Genomic DNA, 24,917 nt, shown 5'->3' on the forward strand with positions numbered 1-24,917 from the left:
TCTTCCCATACAGAAATCCAATTCTGCTCATTTACAGAACTTTGTACATACAGGCATATTTTGGAAAAGAAAACTGCAACCTTAAAGCGGTGGTTCACCCTAAAAAAAAAAAAAAAAAAAAAAAACATTTTTCTTCCAACATGCCATCCAGCATACTAGCGCGAGCTACAGTATGCCTTTAATTTTTTTGCGCCGTACTCACTGTTTAATCCCGTAGTTAAGTTTCAGACTAGTAGGCGTTCCTAGGCAGAGGGGAACATGATTGATGGCCGGCTATGGCGCTTCACGCTTCCTGGAAATAGCTGAAATAGGACTTGGCTCTTCACGGCGCTTGCGCAGAGAGCACCTAATCTGTGCGCAGGCGCCGTAAAGAGCAGAGTCCTACTCGGGAAGCGTGATGCGCCATAGCTGGCTGTCAATCATTGTCCCCTCTGCATAGGAACGCCCATTCCCTGTGGGGAGTCTGAAACTTAACTACGGGATTAAACAGTGAGTACGGCGCAAAAAAATAAATAAAGGCATACTGTAGCTCACGCTAGTATGCTGGATTTCATGGTATAAACTTGCTTTTTAGGGTGAACCACCGCTTTAATAGAAATTACGCACCCTTTGCTCACATTTCCCTGTACCACACAACACTTTGGTTGGTCCAAGTCAGCCTTTCTCAACCTGAGAAACACTTGAAAGAATGCCCAGAACCCCTGCTAAAAAATCTAATCATTAGAGAGCATAAGGAAAATGCTCCCTACATTGGTGGGCAGTAGGAAGATTGCTCTTACAGTGGTGCACAGAACGTCACTTTACAGCCAGAAAGATTATTGGTGTCATGCAGATGGCTTGGTAAGCAGTGTTGGCTCTTGAACCAAGCAGTTACTTCTGAATTTGAGAGGTCAATCTGCCACAGCTCAATGAACACCTAGCAATTATGGAGGATCTTGGGGTCCCAAAGAACCCTGGTTGAGAATGGCTGGTCTAAATAGTTACACGTTAGTTTGGCTGTAGTAAAAATAGAACGCTTACCTTTCCATAATTTTCCTTTCCTGGTGCCTATCCATGGCAGCATACGCATGGTGAGGGGTGGAGGAACAATGCGTATGCTGCCATGAAGACACCAGGAATGTTCCTTCAAGAGTGAAAATAAATAAGGTAAACACAACTGTTCGCCCAAGCATAGTGAATGGTGTACTACTGCTTATGGGGATATTCATGTTTTTGCCACACATACGGTACAATCATGAACATGGTTATATTGAAATTCACACAGCCCCAGAAAGTGTTTTATCCATTTAAAGACCCTGCAGCTACAGAAATATACCCGTTGATCTGCCCAGAAATGCAGACAATACAGAAAAATGTGTGAACTAAATAGTGTCAGCCCTGCTCAGTTGTCTTTTGCTTAGTTATTGAATCCCCCTGAGCCTGCTACACAGACATTTTTCTCTCTTTTTTTTCTCTTTCAGCCGGGCGGGCTAAAAGGAAAAAAAAAACACCACAAACACTAGAGCAGCTCACAAGGAGGTACATTTCTCAATGTTGGTACAGGGATCTCCCCACTGTGCCATCGTGTTCTAAGCGGGGGACTGCCAACACCCAGGCCCCCGCCCCCCAGGGTCAGACCATACCAGATGCAGACTGGCTGCTGGTTTTCCAGCATGCTTGTTCAACAAAAGCCACCTTCTACCAAAGAAGGACCTGGCGCGACACAGCTGGGGTACCCTGTCTCCGTGCGCACCCCTCCCCCCCCCCCACGATCGCATCAGGCTGGAAATTGAGGCCGCAGCTTTGTGACCTTCTGCAGTCCTAAGCTTTTTTTCTGGTGGCCCTTGGTATGACAAGAAAACCAGCAATGCTAATAGAGCTTCCCTGCCCATCTCCTTCCCTTAGACCCCCCAAACATTATATCCATTTTTTATTCTAACACCCTAGAGCAGGGGTGTCAAACTCAATTTCATTGTGGGCCCCATCATCATTATGATTGCCCTCAAAAGGGCCGGTTGTATCTGTAAGATTAGATGTCCAGCGCATCCCCTCCCCTTACATTAGATGTCAAGAGCCACCCCACCATCAGAAGTTGAGTCCCCCACTCTCCCTTACATCACAGTGCACCCCCTTTCCTTATGCTGCTTCTGGGGAGAAGCTGGATGCATGGCTTAAAAGCAGAAAGTAAGGGTCTGGAGGAGGACCAGAGGAGGGCTGGAGGTGCGAGGGCCACATGAAATTGCCTTGAGTAATTCGGCACGCGGGCCTTGTGTTTGACACCTATGCCCTAGAGCAGTGGTCATCAACCCTGTCCTGCAGGGCCCACTAACAGGCCAGGTTTGCAAGATAACTGAAATACATCACAGCTGATATCATTTGCTCCTCAGTGATTGCAATATCCTAGACTGCATCTCCCCAAGGTAATACATAAAACCTGGCCTGTTCGTGGGCCCTACAGGACAGGGTTGATGACCACTGCCCTAGAGAATACAATGGCGGTCGTTGCAATACTCCATCACACCGTATTTGCGCATCGGTCTTACAAGCGCACTTTTTTTGGGACAAAGTTAGCCCAATTTTTTTTATATTGTGAAAGATAATAAAGTTAAAAGGTGGAGGGTACTGGGATTATCACGGTGCCACAGAAAGAAACCAGGTTCTTGATACAAATTTTATACAAAAATAAATAAATTTTATTCAATACAAAAATAGATTAAAAAGGTCTATTCAATCACATGAACACTATACTGTAAACATGGGAGAAAAGTAGCATGTTGTACAAACGGCCAGGTCCTCCCGAATAGTTTCGCCAAAACCTTGGCTTCATCAGGGGATAATGACGCAACCGGCTCAATGAATAGCTCTAGAGAAGCAAAAAGGCAACATTAGACAATATTAACATTAGAGCAACAACTATTCATATAGTATGGCTAGGATAGGTGTCAAAGCTAGTAGGCCAAATGTCCCAGTGGATCTCAAGAAAAGCGTACTTGTGAAAGATAATGTTATGCCGAGTAAATTGATACCCTACATAACATGCTTCAAAACTGCGTCCGCTCATGGAATGGCGACAAACTTTTACCCTTTAAAATTTCCATAGGAGACGTTTAAAAAAAAAAAAAAAAAATTCTACAGGTTGCATGTTTTGAGTTAGAGAAGGTCTAGGGCTAGAGTTATTGCTCTTGTTCTACCAATCACAGCGATACCTCACATGTGTGGTTTGAACACCGCTTTCATATGAGGGTGCTACTCACATATGCGATCGCTTCTGCACGCGAGCTGGGCGTGCACCAGCTGGTGTCGGCGGACATTTGACCTGTGTGTACGGGTCTTTACTGTACAACGTAGGAACCAAGGTCGGCCATAGACCGTTTCAATGTCGGCTGGTTCGACAGGAACCAGCCAAGATTTGAATTGTGTATGGGCAGGTTGAATGTACCAAATTTGAGCGATCAACTTGGGAATAACCAGCCTGAGGAATTTTGCTTGCAAATATCACTAGCGGTTGGTATAGCCGTTAGCAATAATCACCGTCCTTTCTACCCCCGCCAATGTTTCAGCAGGAAGGATAACCTTCTTAGCACCGTGTTGATGGGGGCAGCTTGCTTGTTTTTCCTAAATGTGCACCATCTATGGCCTTCCCAATTGTCCAAGATAAGAATCGGGAGGGGGTACTTGGACCCTTAAGGTAACACAGGAATTATATACCGTATTTATCGGCGTATACCGCGCACTTTTTTGCCCTGAAAATCAGGGCAAAATCGTGGGTGCGCGATATACGCCGATACCCGCGCCGAGTTTGAACCACTGCGCCGGCATATACCGAGCGCAGTACACTTGGGTATAGTCTGGCAGGCTCGGCTCCTCTCGCGGTCACATCCTTGACATATAAAACGTGACCGCGAGAGGAGCCGAGCCTGCCCGACTATACCAGACGGTACTGCGCTCGGTATATGCCGGCGCAGTGGTTCAAACTCGCCGCGCGAAGCGGGGACACCGCAGAAGGACGCCAGACCCGATGAGGACGACACCACTGAAGCCGCAGATGGACGTCGGACCCGACGAGGCCGCCGATGGACGCTGCGCAAGACACCAAAACTGTAAGTACTAAAATGTTTTTTTTACAGGAATGCGGGTCCACTTTAGGGGTGCGCGCTATACGCCGGAGCGCGCGCAATACCCCGATAAATACGGTACATCTCTGAATTTCTGACATGGTCAACAAGTATTTTTTTCTCCATCATCAAACAAACATAACCAAACACTTTCAATGGTATATTTAAGGCCTTCTTCACATGGCTGCCAAGACCCATAGTCCATGAATGGGCCCTGTGTTTATGCATCATGAACCACCAGGTACTGCATGCAGGAAGTGCCCGGGAAGCATCTGCATGGACACATCCACATTTGACAGGTGTACAGATGAGTGGCCCTGAAAGCAGACCCCGTGTTTGAGGCCACTCGCCTGCAAACCTGTCAGTCAATTTAGACTAGAGGGTGTATCAGTGCAGTTGGTGCACCCTGTGACCTGGGCTGCCTGCATGCAGCACATAGCAGAGGGCTCATTCACGGGCAGTGCCTGTGTAAATGAGACCCAACAGAAGTTCATTGCTAGAATTTACATTTACGTTGTTTCTGGAGTAGCTCAGACGGATGTCTGTTTGCTAGGCATGCAAACTATTAGCTTTGATCCCAAACTGTGTCCTAGAATAGATATTTATAGCCCCCAGACAGCTGTAAATTGAGAAACTCTTTTCACTGTTCCAATAGAGGCTGGAGGCTCCAAAACCACTCAGAGACTTGGGAGAAGAACAAAGAGTTTGGGCACCTCTGGTCTATTTTGATGCCACCATTTGCTAATGTGGAATAGGCAGGATGAAAGAAACGCGAGCTGGACTGACGCTCCTAAGAGTCCAATTTGGAGAAAAGCCTCTTTCATATATGGCTGGTCAGTAATTAGACAAAAATCAATTACTTACAGTGATTAATATATGGATTGCTTTTTAATACAATCATGATAATTGGCAAAGGGTGATTTTTTTTTTTTAATACATATTAGGACAGTAGTGCCATAGAATGCAAAATGAAGGAACTGTATCAATGAATGTAAGGAATAACACAATTATTTTTTCTAGACAGAAAGCAACCATTAATGTGCAATGCTGAGCTCGTTATGAAGGAAACAGCAACTTCCTTCTAAATGGGTAACAAATTCTGCATCCTAGCAACAGTCTGTTCTGACCCTTGCCTCCATCTTCAGATTAACCAACTTACAGTAATGTCCTGTATAGCCATCAAGAGCTTTGTCTTTAGAATTCCAAACCATTCATCAAAATTATCCCCCAACAGGCAATGAAACCATATCAAATTATTACCAACAAATACAAGCAAGAATTTATAAAGCGTTAAAACACTATTTTTTTTATCCCGACAATTGTCCGATGGAGCATACAAAAAACAGCCTGCCATCACACAATTCCCGTCGGAAAATCTGATCGGGTGTACGGTAGGCTGTGCAAAAAAAATAATAATCGATTTGATTTTAAAAAAAGCGAGTTGTTAGGTCAAATCGATTCAGATTTTGACTAAATCGATTTTTTTCCCCCCAGGACCAGCGCTGACAGCACGCCGGTCCTGAAGAGCTGCAGATAGGAGTTTTTAGGCGAGGCCGCGGCTTCGGCCTAGTCCGCGAGGCGCAAAGCCGCGGCCTCCACAAAAAATAAATAAATAAAAAGCCCAGCTCTGGTGTACGGGCCTATAGACTGTTCTATTCTTGGCCAGTTCAGCAGGAACCAACCAAGATTTGAACCATGTATGGGCAAGTTGAATGTACCAAGGTAATTAATAGATTAACGTGGGTTCAACCAGCCTGCTGGATTGTACATACAATTATTAGCAGCAATAATCACTGTCTACCCCCAGGGGGGACGCCCCTCCCCTCGCTGGGATAACAATGGCTCAGTGACAGGAGGGATTCCCCTGTCAACACGGTCTGTGTTGATGTGGGAAATCAAGCAATTTATTTTTCCTGCAATCCGCAGTTGCAGGAAATAAATTCACTCTGTATGGCCTGCGCAAAACACATTCACTCCTTCACTAGGGGTAGGGGTAGACCGTGATGCCTCCAGGGACATCGTCAATGACTTCTCTTGGATGAGGAATGAAATGTCTTGTTTTTGCAGTACTCCCATACTGCGTGTGTGTAGGCCAAATCCTTATGTCTGAATAAAGGGAAACGTATGTACAAACAATGGGACATGTAGTCCTGAGGAAGTTTGGGAAAGCAGTATGTGGATAAAAAAAAAATATATAATTTTTATAAAATTTATGGACGGATTTAAAAGTAATCATTAATTTTTTGTGTATATATTTTAATATAACAACAACTTTATCAACTGTATAAGGAACACCATTCATCTAAAAAGGAATAGATGTCAAGTACAGTGTAGTATTTCTACTAGCAGTGATGAATTGCCACCATAAAGTCTCTAGGGGTGTTTATGCATTAAAGCCATTACGGTTTAAGTGCTTTCTGTAATAGAAAAATAAGTCTAAAAAAAAAAAATATATAAAAAGCATGAGAACAGAATACAGCAAACTGTGCTCTATGGTTAACACACACATATGCCTTGTACACACACGACCGGTTTTCCCAGCAAGAAAACTGCCATTAGAGCTTTTGGCTGGGAATCCCGGCCATGTGTATGCTCCAGCGCAGATCCCCCCCCCCCCCCCGGACAGGAAAACTGCAAAAAAAAAAAAAAGAACAGGTTTTATTTTTTCCCGCCGGGATTCCCAGCGGACTTTTTCCTGACGGGAGTGTGTATGCTTTTCTGAGGTGAAAAAAAACCCCCACACATGCTCAGAATCAAGTAAGAGTTGGGAGCGCTCGTTCTGGTAAAACCAACGTTCAGAATGGAGATGGCACAAACGTCATGCTGTAACGGACTGAAAAGCACGAAGACTGAAAAGCGCAAATCGTCTCAAACTTTTACCAACATGAGGATCAACAAAAGCAGCCCAAAGGGTGGTGCCGTTTGAATGGAACTTCCCCATTATAGCAACGTCGCACGTGGTGTACGTCACCGCGCTTTGAACGTGTGTGTGTATGCAAGGCAACCCTGAGGGAAAAACGTTGGTTTTTATCCTGCCGAGAAAATTGGTCGTGTGTACGAGGCATTACTGTGGTAAAAAAAACAAAAAAAAAACACACACAATGCTATAAATGTGTGTTTGGGGGTCAGGTGGACACTTTCTATTGGGCTTCTTTTCCCTCAGGCAGCAAGAACAATTTTTTGTAAGACTCTGCTGCTGGCCACTATCTTCAGACTAAAGTTGCCTGCAGCAACGAGGTTTTACCTTTCAAGTGTAACTTCCCTAAAAAGTACAAGAGGTGTAATCCTACTGGTCGCTACAAACACTGCATTTGTTCTTAGCTTCTTCAAGAAGCCACCACACTACTCTGCCATACGCCAATCAAAAAACTTAAATGGTTTTTAGTCTGAACCCACCTTTTATTTTCCCCTGGCATGCCTGCCATTATCACACTTCCTGTCCAAAGGGTGACAACACTCCCTGTACGGTTTATGGAGGAGCGTTGTGCTGCTAGGAAAGGAAGAGAGTGTTGGAAAGATGGGGGGAGGGGAAACAGCAGTGCATTGAGCCAAATAATTACATAAAACTGTTAATGTACCCTGAATGGCCAAGGATTGACTAAGGGCCGGTTCCCACTGATGCGATGCCTGACATAGGATTGGACATTAGCGCTGCAAATCACATGCAATCTCTGTGCGATGAGATGTCAGCCATACAGATAGTATGGCTGAATTGCATCACATTCAGACTAAACTCGCATAGGACCTTTTTTTGGTGCAACCCATGGAATCCGATTCCTGTCCGAATTTGAAAGCCGATTTGGGGGTGTCATTATCTATCCATTGACAGTGACACTCTAAACAGTTTGCATTGGGCAGTGTGAACTGCTGCCGGAAGATACGTGAATGCTAACCCACAGTGGATTTGCAGGGTTCCCGCAGAGCCAAGCCTAAGGGGCCTTTCACACGGACGCATAGAATGGTGCCTTTAGCTGCGGATTTTCTAGTTTTCTACCGCAGCTAAAAGTACACAATGCTTTCCTATGACCCCATTCGCACACAACGTTTAGCTGCAATTTCGTTGCATGCGGTTTGGTGCAAATAGAAAAAATAGAATTGAATGCGTCCAGGTGCGATTTAGAGCAGCTATATGCACTTAACCACAGTCTTGTGTCAACTGCACATGACAGATTGAGAAAAAAAAAAAAAAACACACAGGAAGCACATCATAATCAAAAAATATAAAAAGGGTTGCTATGGAAATGACTACCGCAGCTAAACGCGGCCGCATGTAATCGCAAAGTACAAATGCAGCTAATCGCAGTGCCCAGAGCCTTGAATTTCACTGAAAATGTACATGCTTTTAATTGCGGCAAAACTGTCGTCCATTTAATAAATAGGAATTTACGGTCGGCCTTTTGAAGCAGTGTTAATAAGGAACGAGAGGGGGATGGTTAAGGTTGCACAGATACCTTTGTGCTGCGATTTGAGCCCATACAAAATGAAGGAGCTCGAACCAGACTGCACAGAAGCGTATGCGATTTGAACAGGAATGCGGTGCGATTCCTGTGTGAATTGCATGCGCTTTCCCACACCATTCTTGTGTGAACCCAGGCTGAAGTCACTTAGACATTGCATCGCATTCCTGTTGAAAGCAAATCAATGTCCCCCCACCAAGGATCTCCAAAGTGGGCCCCAAGCTTTATTCAGCAATCACATCGTTACAGCAGATTGCAACGTTTCAGAGCCACACAGGACACCTTCATCAGGCACGTGACCCGCTCAATTCACGTGCGATTTGAGCCCATTAATTTTGTATGGGCTCAAATCACCTGAAAAAGTATCCGTTTCAGGTATTGATGCATTTGCACAAGTATGAGTGGCCAATTTTTGGCACTTTTTAATTAAAATCGGCAGATTTTTTTTTTTTTTAAACAAAGCCTATGTAAAACTTCAGCGCGACTTGCAAGTAGCTTCTGTATCATAAAAGTCAATGCAAGTTGCCTGAAGTTTCCCAAGTGTGAGAAAAGATACAATGTTTCGACTTATCAATGAACTGAACTTGTGTAGAAGTTCTCAGTTTAACCATTTAGGCTGCATTCACACCTAGGCGACAAGTAACGCCACGTACGCGGCATATTTTGCCGCGATTAGTTTTTTTTTTTTTTTTAACAAATCCTTTCCATTGCCGCCTGAAAAAAAGGGGCGGAACTTGTTTTCAGGCGGCAGGCGTACGGCGTTTCGGCGTGAGATGTGAACCATCTCATAGACCGCAATTGAAATTCGCCCCTCCAGCGTATCGAGCGTCGGGCGTTTTGTCGCCAAGGTGTGAATGGAGCCTTAAGGCTAGGTTCACACTGCTGCGACCGCGATTTCAGGGAATGCCAGTCTATAGAGCTGAATTTGCATCGCACACGGATCAAACTCACACAGGACCCTTTTTTCCCGCAGCTTAGATTCGCACCGCACCGATGTGAACTGCACTAATGGAAAACAATGTTATTTTAATGACTTGCAAATTTGAGAAATCGCAACGGCTCAAATTCGCAATAAAATTCACAGCAGTGTGAACCGGGCCTAAAGGCTAAATCTTCTAACGCTTACAAGTAAAAATACTGTATTTTTTGCTAGAAAATCACTTAGAACCCCCAAACATTATCCTCTCTTTTTTTAGCAGAGACCCTAGGGAATAAAATAACGGTTGATGCAATATTTTATGTCACACGGTATTTGCGCAGCGGTCTTTCAAACGCAATTTTTAGGGAAAAAATACACTTAAAAACAAAAACAGTAAAGTTAGCCCATTTTTTTTTTCTTCGTCCAAAAGTTTTGATTACATGTTTTTGTGCTTGCTTCCCGATTCCCTTACCAAAGACGGCCGGGGCAGCACTCGAGGGAGAGATCGGCTTTGGGTGCCGACATCGCGGGCGCCCAGGTAAGTGTCCATATTATAAAAGTCAGCAGCTGCTGTATTTGTAGCTGCTGACTTTTAAATTTTCTTTTTTTCGGCGAAACTCTGCTGCTTTCACACTGGAGCGCACAGGCGTTGACGGTACAACACCGCTAGTTTTAGCTGCGTTATTCGGCTGCTAGCGGGGCGCTTATAACCCAGCTAGCGGCCAATGAAGAGGTTAAATGCGCCCGTGTAGCAGCGCTGCAGAAGCACTTTCCAGGCGCTTCGGCAGCAGTGCCCATTCATTTCAATGGGCAGGAGTGGTGGAGGAGGGGTATACACCGCTCCAAAGATACTGCTTGCAGGACTTTTTTTTTTTTTTATTAACGTCCTGCCAGCGCACCTCCTCAGTGTGAAAGCACTCAGGCTTTAACACCGAGACTGCGGGGGGAGTCGTTTTGCAAGCGCTATTTTAAGCCCAAAAGATCCTGAAAAACACCCTAGTGTGAAAGGGGTCTAACTGTTAGATTTTATGAGATAAAGAGGAAATATAAAAATAAAAAGGCGTAATATCGGCCATCGTCCGCCGCAATTTCTAAATATCGGCATCGGCCAGAGAAAAACCCATATCGGTCGACCTCTAATGAGTATGTGTGCAAATGCTTACCTTTGGCACCGATATGGTATCGGTGCAACCCTAATTATAAAGCAGCCTTGGCGAATTAAGATCAACTAATCAGGTGAGGAATACAGAAGCTACCCTTGCTTTCCACTTCTGAAAATGCAAGTTATCTGGCCGTTAGGCTGACCCACTTGCATCAATACATTGATTGACTGACCTGGTCAGGAATGTAGAGAAAGTTTTGTGGCCTTTCCTTCCTTCGGCTTTCATGACTCACATAGGATTTACAAACTCCAAAATAACCGAAGCCAGAGCTTCAGCATGAAAGCCAGAAAGCTGGCATTTTCAGAATATAAGCACCAGCATTCCTCTGTATAGCTCACGTCCAGTTGTATTCAGTCTGTAAAATGCATGCAGAACATTGTATGAAAAGCTTTCACAACTGGGTGCTAAAGTCTGACCAACACAATGCAGCAGGAGGATAATTAGTAATCAATATTCTGTATACCAACAATCACCTGCTTTAAAATAAAGTAAATAATAATAATACAAAAGAGCGTATGGAGAGAGAGCAAAATGTCCTTTGACCCATCCTGGTGATGAAAATGTCATTTCCTGTACGACACAGCCAGCAACTCCATCAGCAACACACTAAATCTGCTCATTCACGGAAAGAAGTTTCCAAAAAGATGTTCCATATTAAAACTGTCATATTTTATTAATGAGATGCTTCCTGCCGAAAATAGCACTGAGATGCAAGTCTGGCAGAGTGCAGAATGAGAAGTGCCAAGAGTAAATTGCAAGTACAATGTGGCCAGCGCCCGGCCTCTACCAGCCCTGCACCACACGCCCGGCCTCTACCAGCCCTGCACCACACGCCCGGCCTCTACCTATTTCAATAGGGCGTTTTTGGAGCGTTTTTTTCAGCGCTCAAAAACTGCTCCAAAGATGCTGCTTGCAGGACTCAGTGTGAAAGGGTCCATTGAGATGCATTAAGGGCATTTTATGAGCGTTTTAAGAGCGGCATTTTTAACGCTAAAACTCTGTAAAAACGCTTAAGTGTGAAAGGGGTCTTAGGCTACTTTCACACTGCTCTTTTTTTGAAGAAAAAATAAATAAAAAACTATACACATTAGTATACAGGTATATAAACGCATACACGCTAGTGCCGTAATTTTACCACATTTTTTGCTGCGTTTCTGGTGCAACTCAAAAAAGCAGGACTTTGAAAAAAATAAAAAAAACACAGATGTGTGAAAACAGCCTTATACATACTACACCGGCGCTACACTACGTGGCCCAATGCCTGGCCACCACCGGCGCTACACTACGTGGCCCAATGCCTGGTCACCACCGGCGCTACACTACGTGGCCCAATGCCTGGCCACCACCGGCGCTACACTACGTGGCCCAATGCCTGGCCACCACCGGCGCTACACTACGTGGCCCAATGCCTGGCCACCACCGGCGCTACACTACGTGGCCCAATGCCTGGCCACCACCGGCGCTACACTACGTGGCCCAATGCCTGGCCTCCACCGGCGCTACACTACGTGGCCCAATGCCTGGCCTCCACCGGCGCTACACTACGTGGCCCAATGCCTGGCCACCACCGGCGCTACACTACGTGGCCCAATGCCTGGCCACCACCGGCGCTACACTACGTGGCCCAATGCCTGGTCACCACCGGCGCTACACTACGTGGCCCAATGCCTGGCCACCACCGGCGCTACACTACGTGGCCCAATGCCTGGCCACCACCGGCGCTACACTACGTGGCCCAATGCCTGGCCACCACCGGCGCTACACTACGTGGCCCAATGCCTGGCCACCACCGGCGCTACACTACGTGGCCCAATGCCTGGCCTCCACCGGCGCTACACTACGTGGCCCAATGCCTGGCCTCCACCGGCGCTACACTACGTGGCCCAATGCCTGGCCACCACCGGCGCTACACTACGTGGCCCAATGCCTGGCCTCCACCGGCGCTACACTACGTGGCCCAATGCCTGGCCACCACCGGCGCTACACTACGTGGCCCAATGCCTGGCCTCCACCGGCGCTACACTACGTGGCCCAATGCCTGGCCTCCACCGGCGCTACACTACGTGGCCCAATGCCTGGCCTCCACCGGCGCTACACTACGTGGCCCAATGCCTGGCCTCCACCGGCGCTACACTACCTGGCCACCACCGGCGCTACACTACGTGGCCCAATGCCTGGCCTCCACCGGCGCTACACTACGTGGCCCAATGCCTGGCCACCACCAGCGCTACACTACGTGGCCCAATGCCTGGCCACCACCGGCGCTACACTACGTGGCCCAATGCCTGGCCACCACCGGCGCTACACTACGTGGCCCAATGCCTGGCCACCACCGGCGCTACACTACCTGGCCCAATGCCTGGCCTCCACCGGCGCTACACTACCTGGCCACCACCGGCGCTACACTACCTGGCCAATGCCTGGCCACCACCGGCGCTACACTACAATAACACACTGACCCAATGATTTCCTGCTCTAGACAAGATATTATTATTAATACCTAATGCACACAGGACATTTAAAAAACGCCAGTGCCGTTGCAAGAAAAAAGCAGCGTTAAAAACGTGATGTTAACCGCGCTTTTGAATAGCATTTATGGGCATTTTTCAGTATGCTACCTATAAACCTAAAAACGCAGCTAAAAACTTGTTACAGAATTTTTATATCTCAACAGCTTCTGCTCCCGGACGCACAGGCTGACGGTCTCTTCTACTGCCCCCAAAAGTTTATGGGCTTCTAGCGGCAGTAAATAAAAAAAATAAAAAAAAAATGCACGCACACCAGACGCCCCTAATAGCAGCTGTAAAAACATCCTGTGTGCACGAGCCCTTAATAGAAAATATATTTAGCATTGTGTTTAGGAACATGGTCTATACCTGGAACTGAACAGGCATTTCATTCTCTCCAATACAGCAATGTAAAGTAACCAACCAATAGCAGGATTTCATCACTCATATTACACCAACATGCTGTCACCTTCTCTCATTGGCTGGCCACGCGCCAATACTACACCAATGTACTGAGTTATCCCAGCATAGTAGAGGAGAAAGAGAAAAAAATAATAATAATAAAAACCTACAACAAAAACAATATATTTCCCCATCATCAGCTGTCACCTTGTATCTCAGCACAGTTGTGTTGTGATAAAAGTGCCCAGAGAATAATGTATGGAGGGGGGAGGGGGGGCAGAGTCCATGGTGCAGGTCTGTATGTCCAGGTAGAAGGCAGCATTGGACAGACAGATGTCAGGACACCGGTCATTGGAGATGCATGGACACCTGTATGGGAGGGACGATCCTACTTCCTTATTATGGGGGGGGTGACAGGCACTGACAGCCAGGATCCCCCCCATGTTGGGAATGTTGGGTGCACACGTTGATGAGAGGACTGCAGTGGAGGAGATACAGATCAGACTGCAGGGATCCCCCCATCCCAGGGAGGAGGGGTCTGGGGATCCCCCATGTATGTAGAGGAGGACTGCAGTATGTAAAGTTAGTAGCAGAGCAGGTGAGATGCAGCACATGGATGGACAGATCCCAGTGTCCTCAGTCAGGGAGGATCCCCTCCGAGTTACTAAAGCAACCGCTGCAGCACAAGCCGGGAGTTCCCTGGACACCCCGCCCCGGGGCGCCTCCCTCCTTGTCCTGACACAGCAGCAGCCCGCACCGTCCCCTCCTCCCCCCTCCCCGGCCCGGAGCTTCAGCTCGTCACTCACCGTCCTATCAGGCCGGTGCCTGCTACCTCCGAGTCCGGGAGAGCGCGCCGCCAACCCCCCTCCGCTCCTGGAGAGCAACAGCACCAGAGATCTACCTGCCGCGGCCGCCATCTCTCAACTGGAAGCGCTCCGGACCTGGGCGCGCAGCGGCGTTGGCTGGGGCGGGACTAAAACACGCCGCTCAAAAGTGCCGGGGCCAATGAGAGGGAGGGCGCAGTGACAGGAGGGCGTGGCCCGAGTGAGAACCTCGCTCGAGGAAGGTGTTGGGACTGTAGTGAAGTGGGCGGGGCTTAGAGGGAGTCTGTCATCGGGCGGACCCGCCCGCCGGGGGATGTGCCTGGGGAGGCCGAGGATGGAGCTCATCGTGTGAAGGAAGAAGGGGAGTGAGTGCAGAGCTGAGCGCAGAATGCCGAGTGACAGTCACACAGGGTCCCATCTATAATTCAAACTTCAGCCTGCACCCATATCTCTCATCATCCACATCGACCAACAAGTGCTGTGTCCTTTCCTGCAGAGGCGGCAACGCTCCATAGAAATACTACACACACACATATATATATATATACTCATCTATCATTCAGCTGACATGATCTCCATAAGATTGTCAAATAGCAAAATAAATCTGATGACCTAAAACCACAACAGTAAAATCATTCTGTATATGCAGTAAAGCATGCTTGTCATACTCGCTGTAGAACATAAGCGGATAATCTTCTGCATTGTGTAAAAAAGCTGGTTGACCCTGTTATCTCTGATCCTCCCCTTCTTCCACTGTCCCCAATCTATCTCCTGATAGGACAGAGCCTTTGGAGTCACTCTGCACATGCTCAGTTTGGTGTGTATTGCTAGCAGGGCTGGTGCAAGGATTTTTGACACCCTAGGCGAAACCTCATTTTGCCACCTCTGACTCCATCCCATTTGCCCTGCCCATGTATGCCATACCTTTTTAAAGAAGTGCCCATCAAATGCAGCCCACCAGCGCCCATCAAATGCAGCCTCACCAGTGCCCGTCAAACGCAGCCTCATCAGCGCCTATCAAATGCAGCCTCACCAGCTCCCATTAAATGCAGCCTCACCAGCTCCCATCAAATGCAGCCTCACCAGCTCCCATCAAATGCAGCCTCACCAGCTCCCATTAAATGCAGCCTCACCAGCTCCCATTAAATGCAGCCTCACCAGCTCCCATTAAATGCAGCCTCACCAGCTCCCATTAAATGCAGCCTCACCAGCTCCCATCAAATGCAGCCTCACCAGCTCCCATTAAATGCAGCCTCACCAGCTCCCATTAAATGCAGCCTCACCAGCTCCCATTAAATGCAGCCTCACCAGCTCCCAGCAAATGCAGCCTCACCAGCTCCCATTAAATGCAGCCTCACCAGCTCCCAGCAAATGCAGCCTCACCAGCTCCCAGCAAATGCAGCCTCACCAGCTCCCAGCAAATGCAGCCTCACCAGCTCCCAGCAAATGCAGCCTCACCAGCTCCCATTAAATGCAGCCTCACCAGCTCCCAGCAAATGCAGCCTCACCAGCTCCCATCAAATGCAGCCTCACCAGCGTGAGGCTGCATTGATGGGCGCTGGTAGGGCTGCATTTGATGGGCACTGGTGGGCTGCATTTGATGGGCACTTCATTAAAAAGGTATGGTATACATGGACAGGGCAAAGAGGATGGAGTCAGGGGTGGCAATATGAGGTTTCGCCTAGGGCACAGGTGTCAAACACAAGGCCTGCGGGCCGAATCCAGCCCTCCAAGCCATTTCATGTGGCCCTCGCACCTCTCCTGCAACTGCAGGAGATCTCCAGCCCTCCTCTGGTCCTTCTTCAGACACTTACTTTCTGCTTTCAAGAAATGCATCAAGCTTCTTCCCAGCAGCAGCATAAGGAAAGGGGGGTGCACTGTGATGTAAAGGAGAGTGGGGGATTCAACTTCTGATGGTGGGGTGGCTCTTAACATCTAATGTAAGGGGAGGGGATGCGCTGAACATCTAATCTTACAGATACAACCGGCCCTTTTGAGGGCAATCATTATGCTGATGTGGCCCACGATGAAATTGAGTTTGACACCCCTGGCCTAGGGTGTCAAAAATCCTTGCACCAGCCCATCTAGCAATACACACCAAAGGCTCTGTCTTATCAGGAGATAGATTGGGGACAGTGGAAGAAGGGGCGGATCAGAGATAACAGGGTAAAACAGCTTTTTTTCACAAAATGAGGACGATTAACCCCTTTCACAGTGAGTGAGGTTCTTGCACAGCCTCCTCGGGTCCTGGGGGTGTGATGCTCCTGTACTGTGGTCAAGTGAATTTGCAGCCTGAGCCAGTCACGTGGGTCCCGACTCTCCGGTGCGCCCTGCTGCTTCTGCCATCCTCTAAGATCTGGGAGCTGTAGTTTCCTAGCTGCGTTGCACTGCTCTCAGTTCTCCACCCACCGGGAAGCTTGCGTTCACGTGGACTACAACTCCCAGAATGCCGCAGCATGCGGCCAGGTGTGCCCGACTTCCTCAGAGAGATAAAATATCGTCAGCGGGAGGCTACCTGCCATTTTGCATATAAGTTAGGATGGCCTGGGGGGAAAAATTGCCACTCTGCCCCCCGGCCAAGCATGCCCCTGCCTGTGTCAGTGAGTGGCTGCTGCAGGGGGAGGAGGGAGCACTGACAACAGCTGGAACATTGGAGCCTACGAGTGACATTATGGCTGCTGGAATTCCCAGCTGTTGTTGAGTGCCCCTTGAGCCGGAGCTGCAGGATCACGTGACCAGGCCAGAGAGGATTAAAAATAGGTAAGAATACAGGGCCTAATCCTCAAAAGGGATACGCCGGCGTATCTACTGATACGCCGTCGTATCCCTGTTTCTATCTATGGAACTGATCCACAGAATCAGTTTCTCATAGATAGGCAGAAGATCCGACATGTGTAAGGGACTTACACTGTCGGATCTTAGGATGCAGTACCGCAGCCGCCGCTGGGGGCATTTCTCGTCGAAATGCCGCTTCGGGTATGCAAATTAGCACTTACGGAGATCCACATAGCTTTTACGCTTCGTTTTTTCTCCGTAAGTATTAGTTTGCCGTCGCAAAATTAGGGCTGCTTTTACAAAGTGTAAAGTTAGTACACCTTGTAAAAGTAGACCCTTCTTTCCCGCGACGCTGTCAAATTTATTTTTTAAAAACATTTTTTCCCGCCGCATCTTTTTTTTTCCCCGACGCAACTTTTTTTACCCGGCGCGATTCACAAAACTCGGCGTAACGTAAAACCGCGCAAAGCACGTCGGGAAAATGACGTCGGGAGCATGCTCAGTACGTCCGGCGCGGGAGCGTGCCTAATTTAAATGGGACTCGCCCCATTAAATTAAGGAACGCCTTGCGCCGGACGGATTTAAGTTACACCGCTCAAAGTTTCTAGGTAAGTGCTTTGTGGATCGGGCACTTAGGTAGAGATTTTGCGGCGGTGTAACTTAAATGGCAAAAGTTACGTTGCGCCGGGTTTTTGTGGATTAGGCCCACAGATCCTTTTTTATACAGCTTAGGCGGGATAGGTAGGAGGAGGGAGAGAAGGAACATTTTAACAATGTTTAGACGTAGGCTTTCCCTGCATTTTTAAGAAGAAAAAAAGGAAAGAACTTGACCTTTAAATTGCATGGTTACAAAAAGATACATTTATCAGTCTGTTCTTCTCTTGTCTGATGGTTGTAACTAGTGCAGTAAAAGTTGTTAGGTTGAGATTCTGTAGCCCGTCAGATGACCCCTTTATTCAGGCTGAACGCTGGAGAGAAAAAAACAAAATCCTAGTAGTATGTCCTCTTTACACCGCAAGGGTTTTGCCTAGGGGGGCGATGAATAAGGTGATATACTGCACATACATTAGCAGACTTCCTCCACACATTCTCCAAGCTGCTTCCCTTTGCTTGCTGACCAGTCACAGCTCTCTGATGTTCTCCTTTTCAATAAAGGACCTGCATTGGACTTATTCAGAATGTTGGACAGCACAGTAATTCGCCAGCTGATGGGGCAGTGAGGAATACAGTACATACCGTATATCACCTTATTCACCATCCCCTATGCAAATCAAGCAATCTATCCTTTAACCTCCCTGGCGGTATGATTATTTCCGATTTTAGGCGCTGAAAGCGGTACCATTATTTGCAAGGAAATTTGGCGTTTTATACCGTAGGCCTGTAATTTTTAGGAATAACTCACTTAAATCTGACCAAACAAGAGTCTAGTAGGCATCCCGGGTATGATTTTTTTTTAAAAACAAAATTATAAATTATAATATAATAAATAATTATAAATAATTCTAACAAATAATAATATAATTATAATAAAAATTATTCAATAATATAATCAACTCCAAATCACTGAAATTTGCTCAGTTGTAGTATTGTCGCTGTCATTACTTTTATTTTTTTATGACGAATTTCCCCACAAATCGCTATCGCACAATTCTGCAAGTGATTATAATTTATTATCGCTGTTTTCTAGCTGCTCTAAAACCATTTTTGACATAAAGGGACACTTTTGGTTGCTATGGACAATCTACAGTTTGCAGGCAGAAAGAACAGTTTTTTTTATATAAAAGAACATGTAGGACACTGGGCAGACCACTAGGGACAAGGGGGGTGTGTATTTTTTACATACAGTACTGTAATCTATAAGATTACAGTATACTGTATGTAAGGTGTTTGTTTACCTTTTTGAATTTGGCGCCGCTCTCCGCTCCCGTGCGTCGTAACGTCGCAGGGAACGGAGATCGAATCTCTGTGTGAATCGAGCGAGCACCCGCTCGCTTACACAGCGCGGTGGCATCGCTGGATCCAGGCACAAGGTAAGTAAACCCTGCCTATGGATGCTGCGAGGCGAGCCCAAGTCTGACTCGGGGTTACCGATCGCAGCACAAAAATGTAACATCGAGTCAGACTCGGGAATACCACCAGGGGGGTTAAAGTGCGAAGGGATGCCTACACAGTGGCAATAAATGTAAATTGGGTATGATGTACAAATAACGCACACACACAAAAGATAACCTTGACACCTAGAACCGTCAAACATGTCGTGGGTTAATTCTCTGCTTTGTTTTATAGTGCTTCAAAACGCAAAAAAATATTTGGAGGCTACCATAATACTGAAAGGTACAACACAAGAAATGACCAATAAACTTCTGAAGAAATAACTAAAAACCTTAAAAATTACTCAGGCCTTTTTCACACCTATGCAGTTTGCTTGTGATCCCTTTCTGCAGTGCTTTCGGTGATGCGTTTTGGCACACGTGTTTTTTGATGCGTTTTTCATGCTTTTTTTTAAAGGAGAGATTTTTTGTTGTTAGGCAGATTAAAAAACACGAAACGCATCAAAAACTTACTACATCCGTTTCCCAGCATGTCCATTGAAGTCTATTGAACCAAAAACGCCCCGTGTTGCATTAAAAAAAGTCCCTTACCCTTTCCAAAAACGCAGCAGATAAAAAACGCATAGATGTGAACATGTCCCATAGGAAACCATGTTAAATGGATTGTAGTGCGTTTCTGCAAAAATCACTAAAAATGCATAGTTGTGAACCAAACCTTAACAATAGAGTTAAAAAGGCCTATTAACCACATGCCGACCGCCGCACGCAGCTATACGTCGGCAGAAAGGCACGGGCAGGCACAAGGACGTATATATACGTCCCCTTTAAGAAGCGGCATTGTGGACGCGCGCCTGCCGTGAGCTCCGTGACTATGGGCATACCCGCGATCGTGTCACGGTGAGGAAGAAGGGGGAAATGCTGATGTAAACAAGCATTTCCCCAGTCTTCCTAGTGACAGGACAGTGTACACAGTTTCCTGTCATCGGAAGCTGTGATCACTGTCGTGTCACACATAGACCATCCCCCCTATAGTTAGAACACATCCCTAGGCACACTCAACCCCTTCAGTGCCACCTAGTGGTTAACCCCTTCACTGCCAGTGTCATTTTCACAGTAATCAGTGCATTTTCATATGTGTCCGCCATTATTGTCGCAGTCACGATAAAAATCGATGATCGCCTCCATTACTTGTAAAAAAAATATATATAATAATAAAAATGCCATAGAACTATCCCCTATTTTATAGACGCTATAACTTTTGCGCAAACCGATCAATAAATGCTTATTTCGATTTTCTTTACCAAAAATATGTAGAAGAATACGTATCGGCCTAAACTGAGGAAAAAAATGTTTTTAATATATTTTTGGGGGATATTTATTATAGCAAAAAGTAAAAAAATATAGAATTTTTTTCAAAATTGTCGCTATATTTTTGTTTATAGCGCAAAAACTAAAAAACACAGAGGTGATCACCAAATGCCACCAAATGCTACCAAATACCACCAAAAGAAAGCACTATTTGTGGGGAAAAAAGGAAGTCAATTTAGTTTGGGAGCCACGTTGCACGACCGCGCAATTGTCAGTTAAAGCGACGCAGTGCCAAATCGCAAAAAGTGGCCCGGTCTTTGACCAGCAAAATGGTCCGGGTCTTAAGTGGTTAAATAATGCTGATGGGATTTTTAGTTCCATAGCAGATGACTGTTGTTTATGAAGCTAGGAGAGAGTTTGCAAAGGTGTTTTTTTTTCCTCCCTATAACAAGCATCATAATAACATACAACAAAAAAGTAGGCAGCTTAGCAGGGAAACAGGATGAGATTTCTGATGTAGGGATGAGTTTAAAGTTCATTCTGAACACAAGTTCGGACTAATCCATGGCTTTTTGGCCATTCGCAGGAGCTGAACGTCATATATAACAGCGGCATTACTTCTTTTATACATGACAGCTTCTTGCTGTCAATGGTTTTTAAAGACATCAGCGGGTGGGAATCCCCAGCCATGCAAGCAGAGGAGTGAGCTGGTGACCAATTATGAGCTTGTTGTACTTTTAGAAACCTAAAATTGTCACAATGCGAGCTGACCGGTTGGCAAATCAATGTTTTTTTTTTTCAAGCTATGATCAGCTGGCTGCATTCATCATGATTAATGCTGGATTTACAGTACTGGATATTTTTAAAGGGTCACTAAAGGAAAAACAATTGTTTTGCTGAAATGACTGTTTACAGGGTATAGAGACATAAAAGTTAACTGATTCCTTTAAAAAAGTATTACAAATAGATAGAAAACAATCATATAATGTGCCTGCAGGTTAGTTTCACTTTTAAACTGGTTTCATGTTCCTGTGAACTAGAGAGACACACAGAACAAAACAAACAAATCAAGGGCAGTGTTTTGTTTTTAAAATGAATCTGATTGGTTCTGTTAAGTTTTAGACACACAGTAATGACAGCTTAGACCACAGTGAAAAGCTCACAGTACTGTGGTTATAAGTAAACAGACAACCAGGAAGTGTGTAGATCAGAGCAGTTTTACAGCAACATCAAAGCAAAGACGAGCAATGAGGACATGAAACCAGGACTGCAGTAAGGTAAAGGAAGCTATTTAGCTAAAAAAAAAAATTCCTTTAGTGATCCTTTAAATAAAGGTCATAAGTCATACATATATATGTGTGTGTTTATTTGCAACTGAAATTTTTGTGAATGAGTAGGTACCCCTTACCCATTCACATGGTTGGGGTGAATATGGGGGGGGGGGTCCATATTTGTATAATTCTTCTCCACACCGCTGCAAACATAAGGCCAAGATTGAAGAGAAGAGGCCCTTGTCCTCATCAACATGGGGCTCCTCCACATTATGAGGAAGTAGCCTGGTATGGTATCTGCTTCCTTGAATTCAAGGTCTAGTATGGATTTGGGGGGAACCTACGCAACCTACTTCGCGTGGGGTAGCCCGCCCAAAATCTACACCAGATCTGAACGGTATGGTATTGATTTATGCAGGGCTCCATGTTATTTATTATTTCTTTTTTGCGTGGGCCCTTACTAAAATCCATACCAGAGCATTTTTTATATGTATTGCAAAAGTGACAAAAAAAATAAATAAACTTAATTTACTTTTACCTGCAATCTCCCTTTATTTTTGTAAATAATTCAATGGGACCCATTCTCCCAGACCAGACCCTCATCCTCCTTCTGGGGCCCTATTGCATTCTTTAAAAAATACATGAAGTTTGCCAGGAAATTAGATTAGATAGATTAGATTAGAGCAGCCATTTATTAGTGTGCCGATTGCTAGCCATACCCAAGTAACTGTCACACACCAGTGCAGCTATCCGAAATGTAATCTAGTGCTCAAAAGCCTCCAAAAATTTGATAGGCAGCCAGGAAATTAGATGCATTGTTTATGCTCCTAGAAAGTCTGAAGGTGCTCCTTGGATTTTGGGCCTCTCTATGTGGCTATGCTGTGAAAAGTCTCACTAATGTGGCATACCCAAACTCATGGGAGAAGTAGTAGAATGTGTTTTGAGGTGTCATTATAAGTATGCTATGCTGGATGTTAAAAATGTCTTATTCATTGAAAACTTTGTGTTAAAAACATTTTCATTTTCTTTCCACCTTTTCCAAAAACATGTGGCAAAAAAATTAATTTCCAATGGACTCGCTGTCTTTTAAAAGTATGTTGGGGTGTTTGCTTTCCAAAATGTAGTAATTTTGTGGATGTCTCCTCTGTGCTGGTTCTCCAGGGCCTCCAAAAATGTGATAGGCATTTAGGAAATTAGATGCAGAATTTATGCCCCTAGAAAGCATGAAGGTGCTCCTTGGATTGTGGGCCTCTGTTTCACTAGGCTGTAAAAAGTCTCACTAATGTGGCATCCCTTTATTTAGGTTAAGTAGTAGAATGTGTTTTTGGGGTGTATATCCAAGTATGCTTATGCCATGTGTTTGAGATACTGTATCTTTGTGTAAAAAAAATAATACATTTTCTTTTCACATTTCCTAAAACTTAGAACATTTTCAAAAGATTCACTGGCCTCTTAGAAATGACCTTGGGGTGTGGAGGAGTGGGGGACATGGCCGATCTGTGCTGTGTGTGTGTCTATGGCATACATAGCCCAGCCCGGGAATGAACCAGCATGGGTGCTCCTATTGCATGAGACTTGCTATGGGGGCACTCAGAAGAAGAGAACAGCTTTGTTGGGGGACTCCAGAAAAAGAGGTAAGGAACCTTTCCTGGTGCCTTCCATGGCAGCATACATATGGTTACTCCACCCCTAACCAACCCACAGGACCAATTATAACTCTTTAAAAGAGTGTCAACCCCCCCCCCCCCATACACCATTCTTTATTCTGTCCTCAAACCTGCAGGATCATGGATCACCTGGATCAGCCCTTACTATGCCGCTATATGGCACAACCATTACAGGTTCATGCTCTCCTGTATATGGAGTCCCATGACTTAGGCTGCTAAAGGCGCCAAAAAGTTTGGGAACCCATTTTTCTGTGGATGTTTTCTGAGTCTGGAGTTCAGGTATTTCCTCCATCTTTTGACTGAGAAAAAAAAACTGCTCTAAGGTAAAGACTGCCTATCACCGTTTACAAAGCTTGTTTTAACTGTCTACTTTATTGTGGAGATTAAAGTATTATTGCAGCAACCCTCCCTGTGAGCGAGTTATTAACCATATGTATGCTGCCATGGAAGGCACCAAGAAAACGGAAAATTGAATACTTACCTTTCCGTAATTTTCCTTTCCTGGTGCCTGACCATGTCAGCATACGCTCTCCCTTTCTATAAATCCTTAAATGTTGAATCTAGTTACAAGAATGGTGTATGGGGGGGGTTGACACTCTTTTAAAGAGTTATAATTGTTCCTGTGGGTTGGTTAGGGGCGGAGTAACTATATGTATGCTGCCATGGTCAGCAGGGCCGGATTAACAAGGGGGCTGATGGAGCTGCCGCTCCAGGCCCCTTTCTCAAGATAGGCCCATTTGCCCAAAAAAAATAAAAATAAATAAATCAGAAAAAAAAAAAAAGATTGACTTCGGGGGTTGTAGCTCGAAACCCCACATTTGGGGGGTAGGCAGTTGAAGACCTACCCCATAACTGGTCAAAATATGGGACGGCTATCATTTATGGTTCCGGAGATACGGGCCTGCTTGCACAGCTTGTCAGAAGCTACATTCAGAGCGGCCAATATAAATACAAGCTGACACACTGCAGCAAACTGATAGGCTCACAGGGCTTATAATATGTATTTGTATATTACTCATGGTAATTAACCCCTTGCCACCCAGGCCAATTCTGACACTTCTCTCCTACATTAAGGTGATCAGATTTTTAAAATTAAATCAGGGGACATATTTTTTCTTTACTAGTAATGGCAACAATCAGCGACTCTCTGCCCGTCGCCGCCCGCCTCACAGCCTCTCAAGTCTTACTCTCCGGGTCCGGCTACTACAGGATGGGGAGCGGAGGAAGATCCTCCAGGGAAGGCAAGAAGATAGGCAGGTGGCTGGCCAGGATTTGAGCCGGAAGAAGGAAGAAGAAAATGCGCCCGAAACTGAAGAAATATTCCCTCCGCTCAGAACATGATCATCAGAAAGGGGCACAGATAATGGGAAAAATACACCCCCCCCCCCTATGCTAGTAGGCACGGCAAAGCGGGGGGTGTTTAATTCTGCACTGATTGTCTTTGAAATTGCCCCTGCCCCTATTAAATCCAATCTGGGG

General features: G+C 45.8%; 1 protein-coding gene across 1 annotated transcript in view; it reads right to left on the reverse strand.

The window, feature by feature from the left end:
• MCU (mitochondrial calcium uniporter) overlaps nucleotides 1-14,499 on the reverse strand; it is a 154,649-nt gene extending 140,150 nt beyond the window's left edge. The window contains exon 1 of the mRNA XM_040362303.1: nucleotides 14,349-14,499. Coding sequence (XP_040218237.1) covers nucleotides 14,349-14,459 — 111 coding nt within the window. The 5' untranslated portion in view covers nucleotides 14,460-14,499. The remainder of the gene's footprint in view (nucleotides 1-14,348) is intronic.
• Between the last annotated feature and the right edge of the window lie 10,418 nt (nucleotides 14,500-24,917).

The sequence above is a fragment of the Rana temporaria genome, chromosome 8 (genome assembly GCF_905171775.1).
Source record: "Rana temporaria chromosome 8, aRanTem1.1, whole genome shotgun sequence".
NCBI classification, from domain to species: Eukaryota; Metazoa; Chordata; class Amphibia; order Anura; family Ranidae; genus Rana; species Rana temporaria.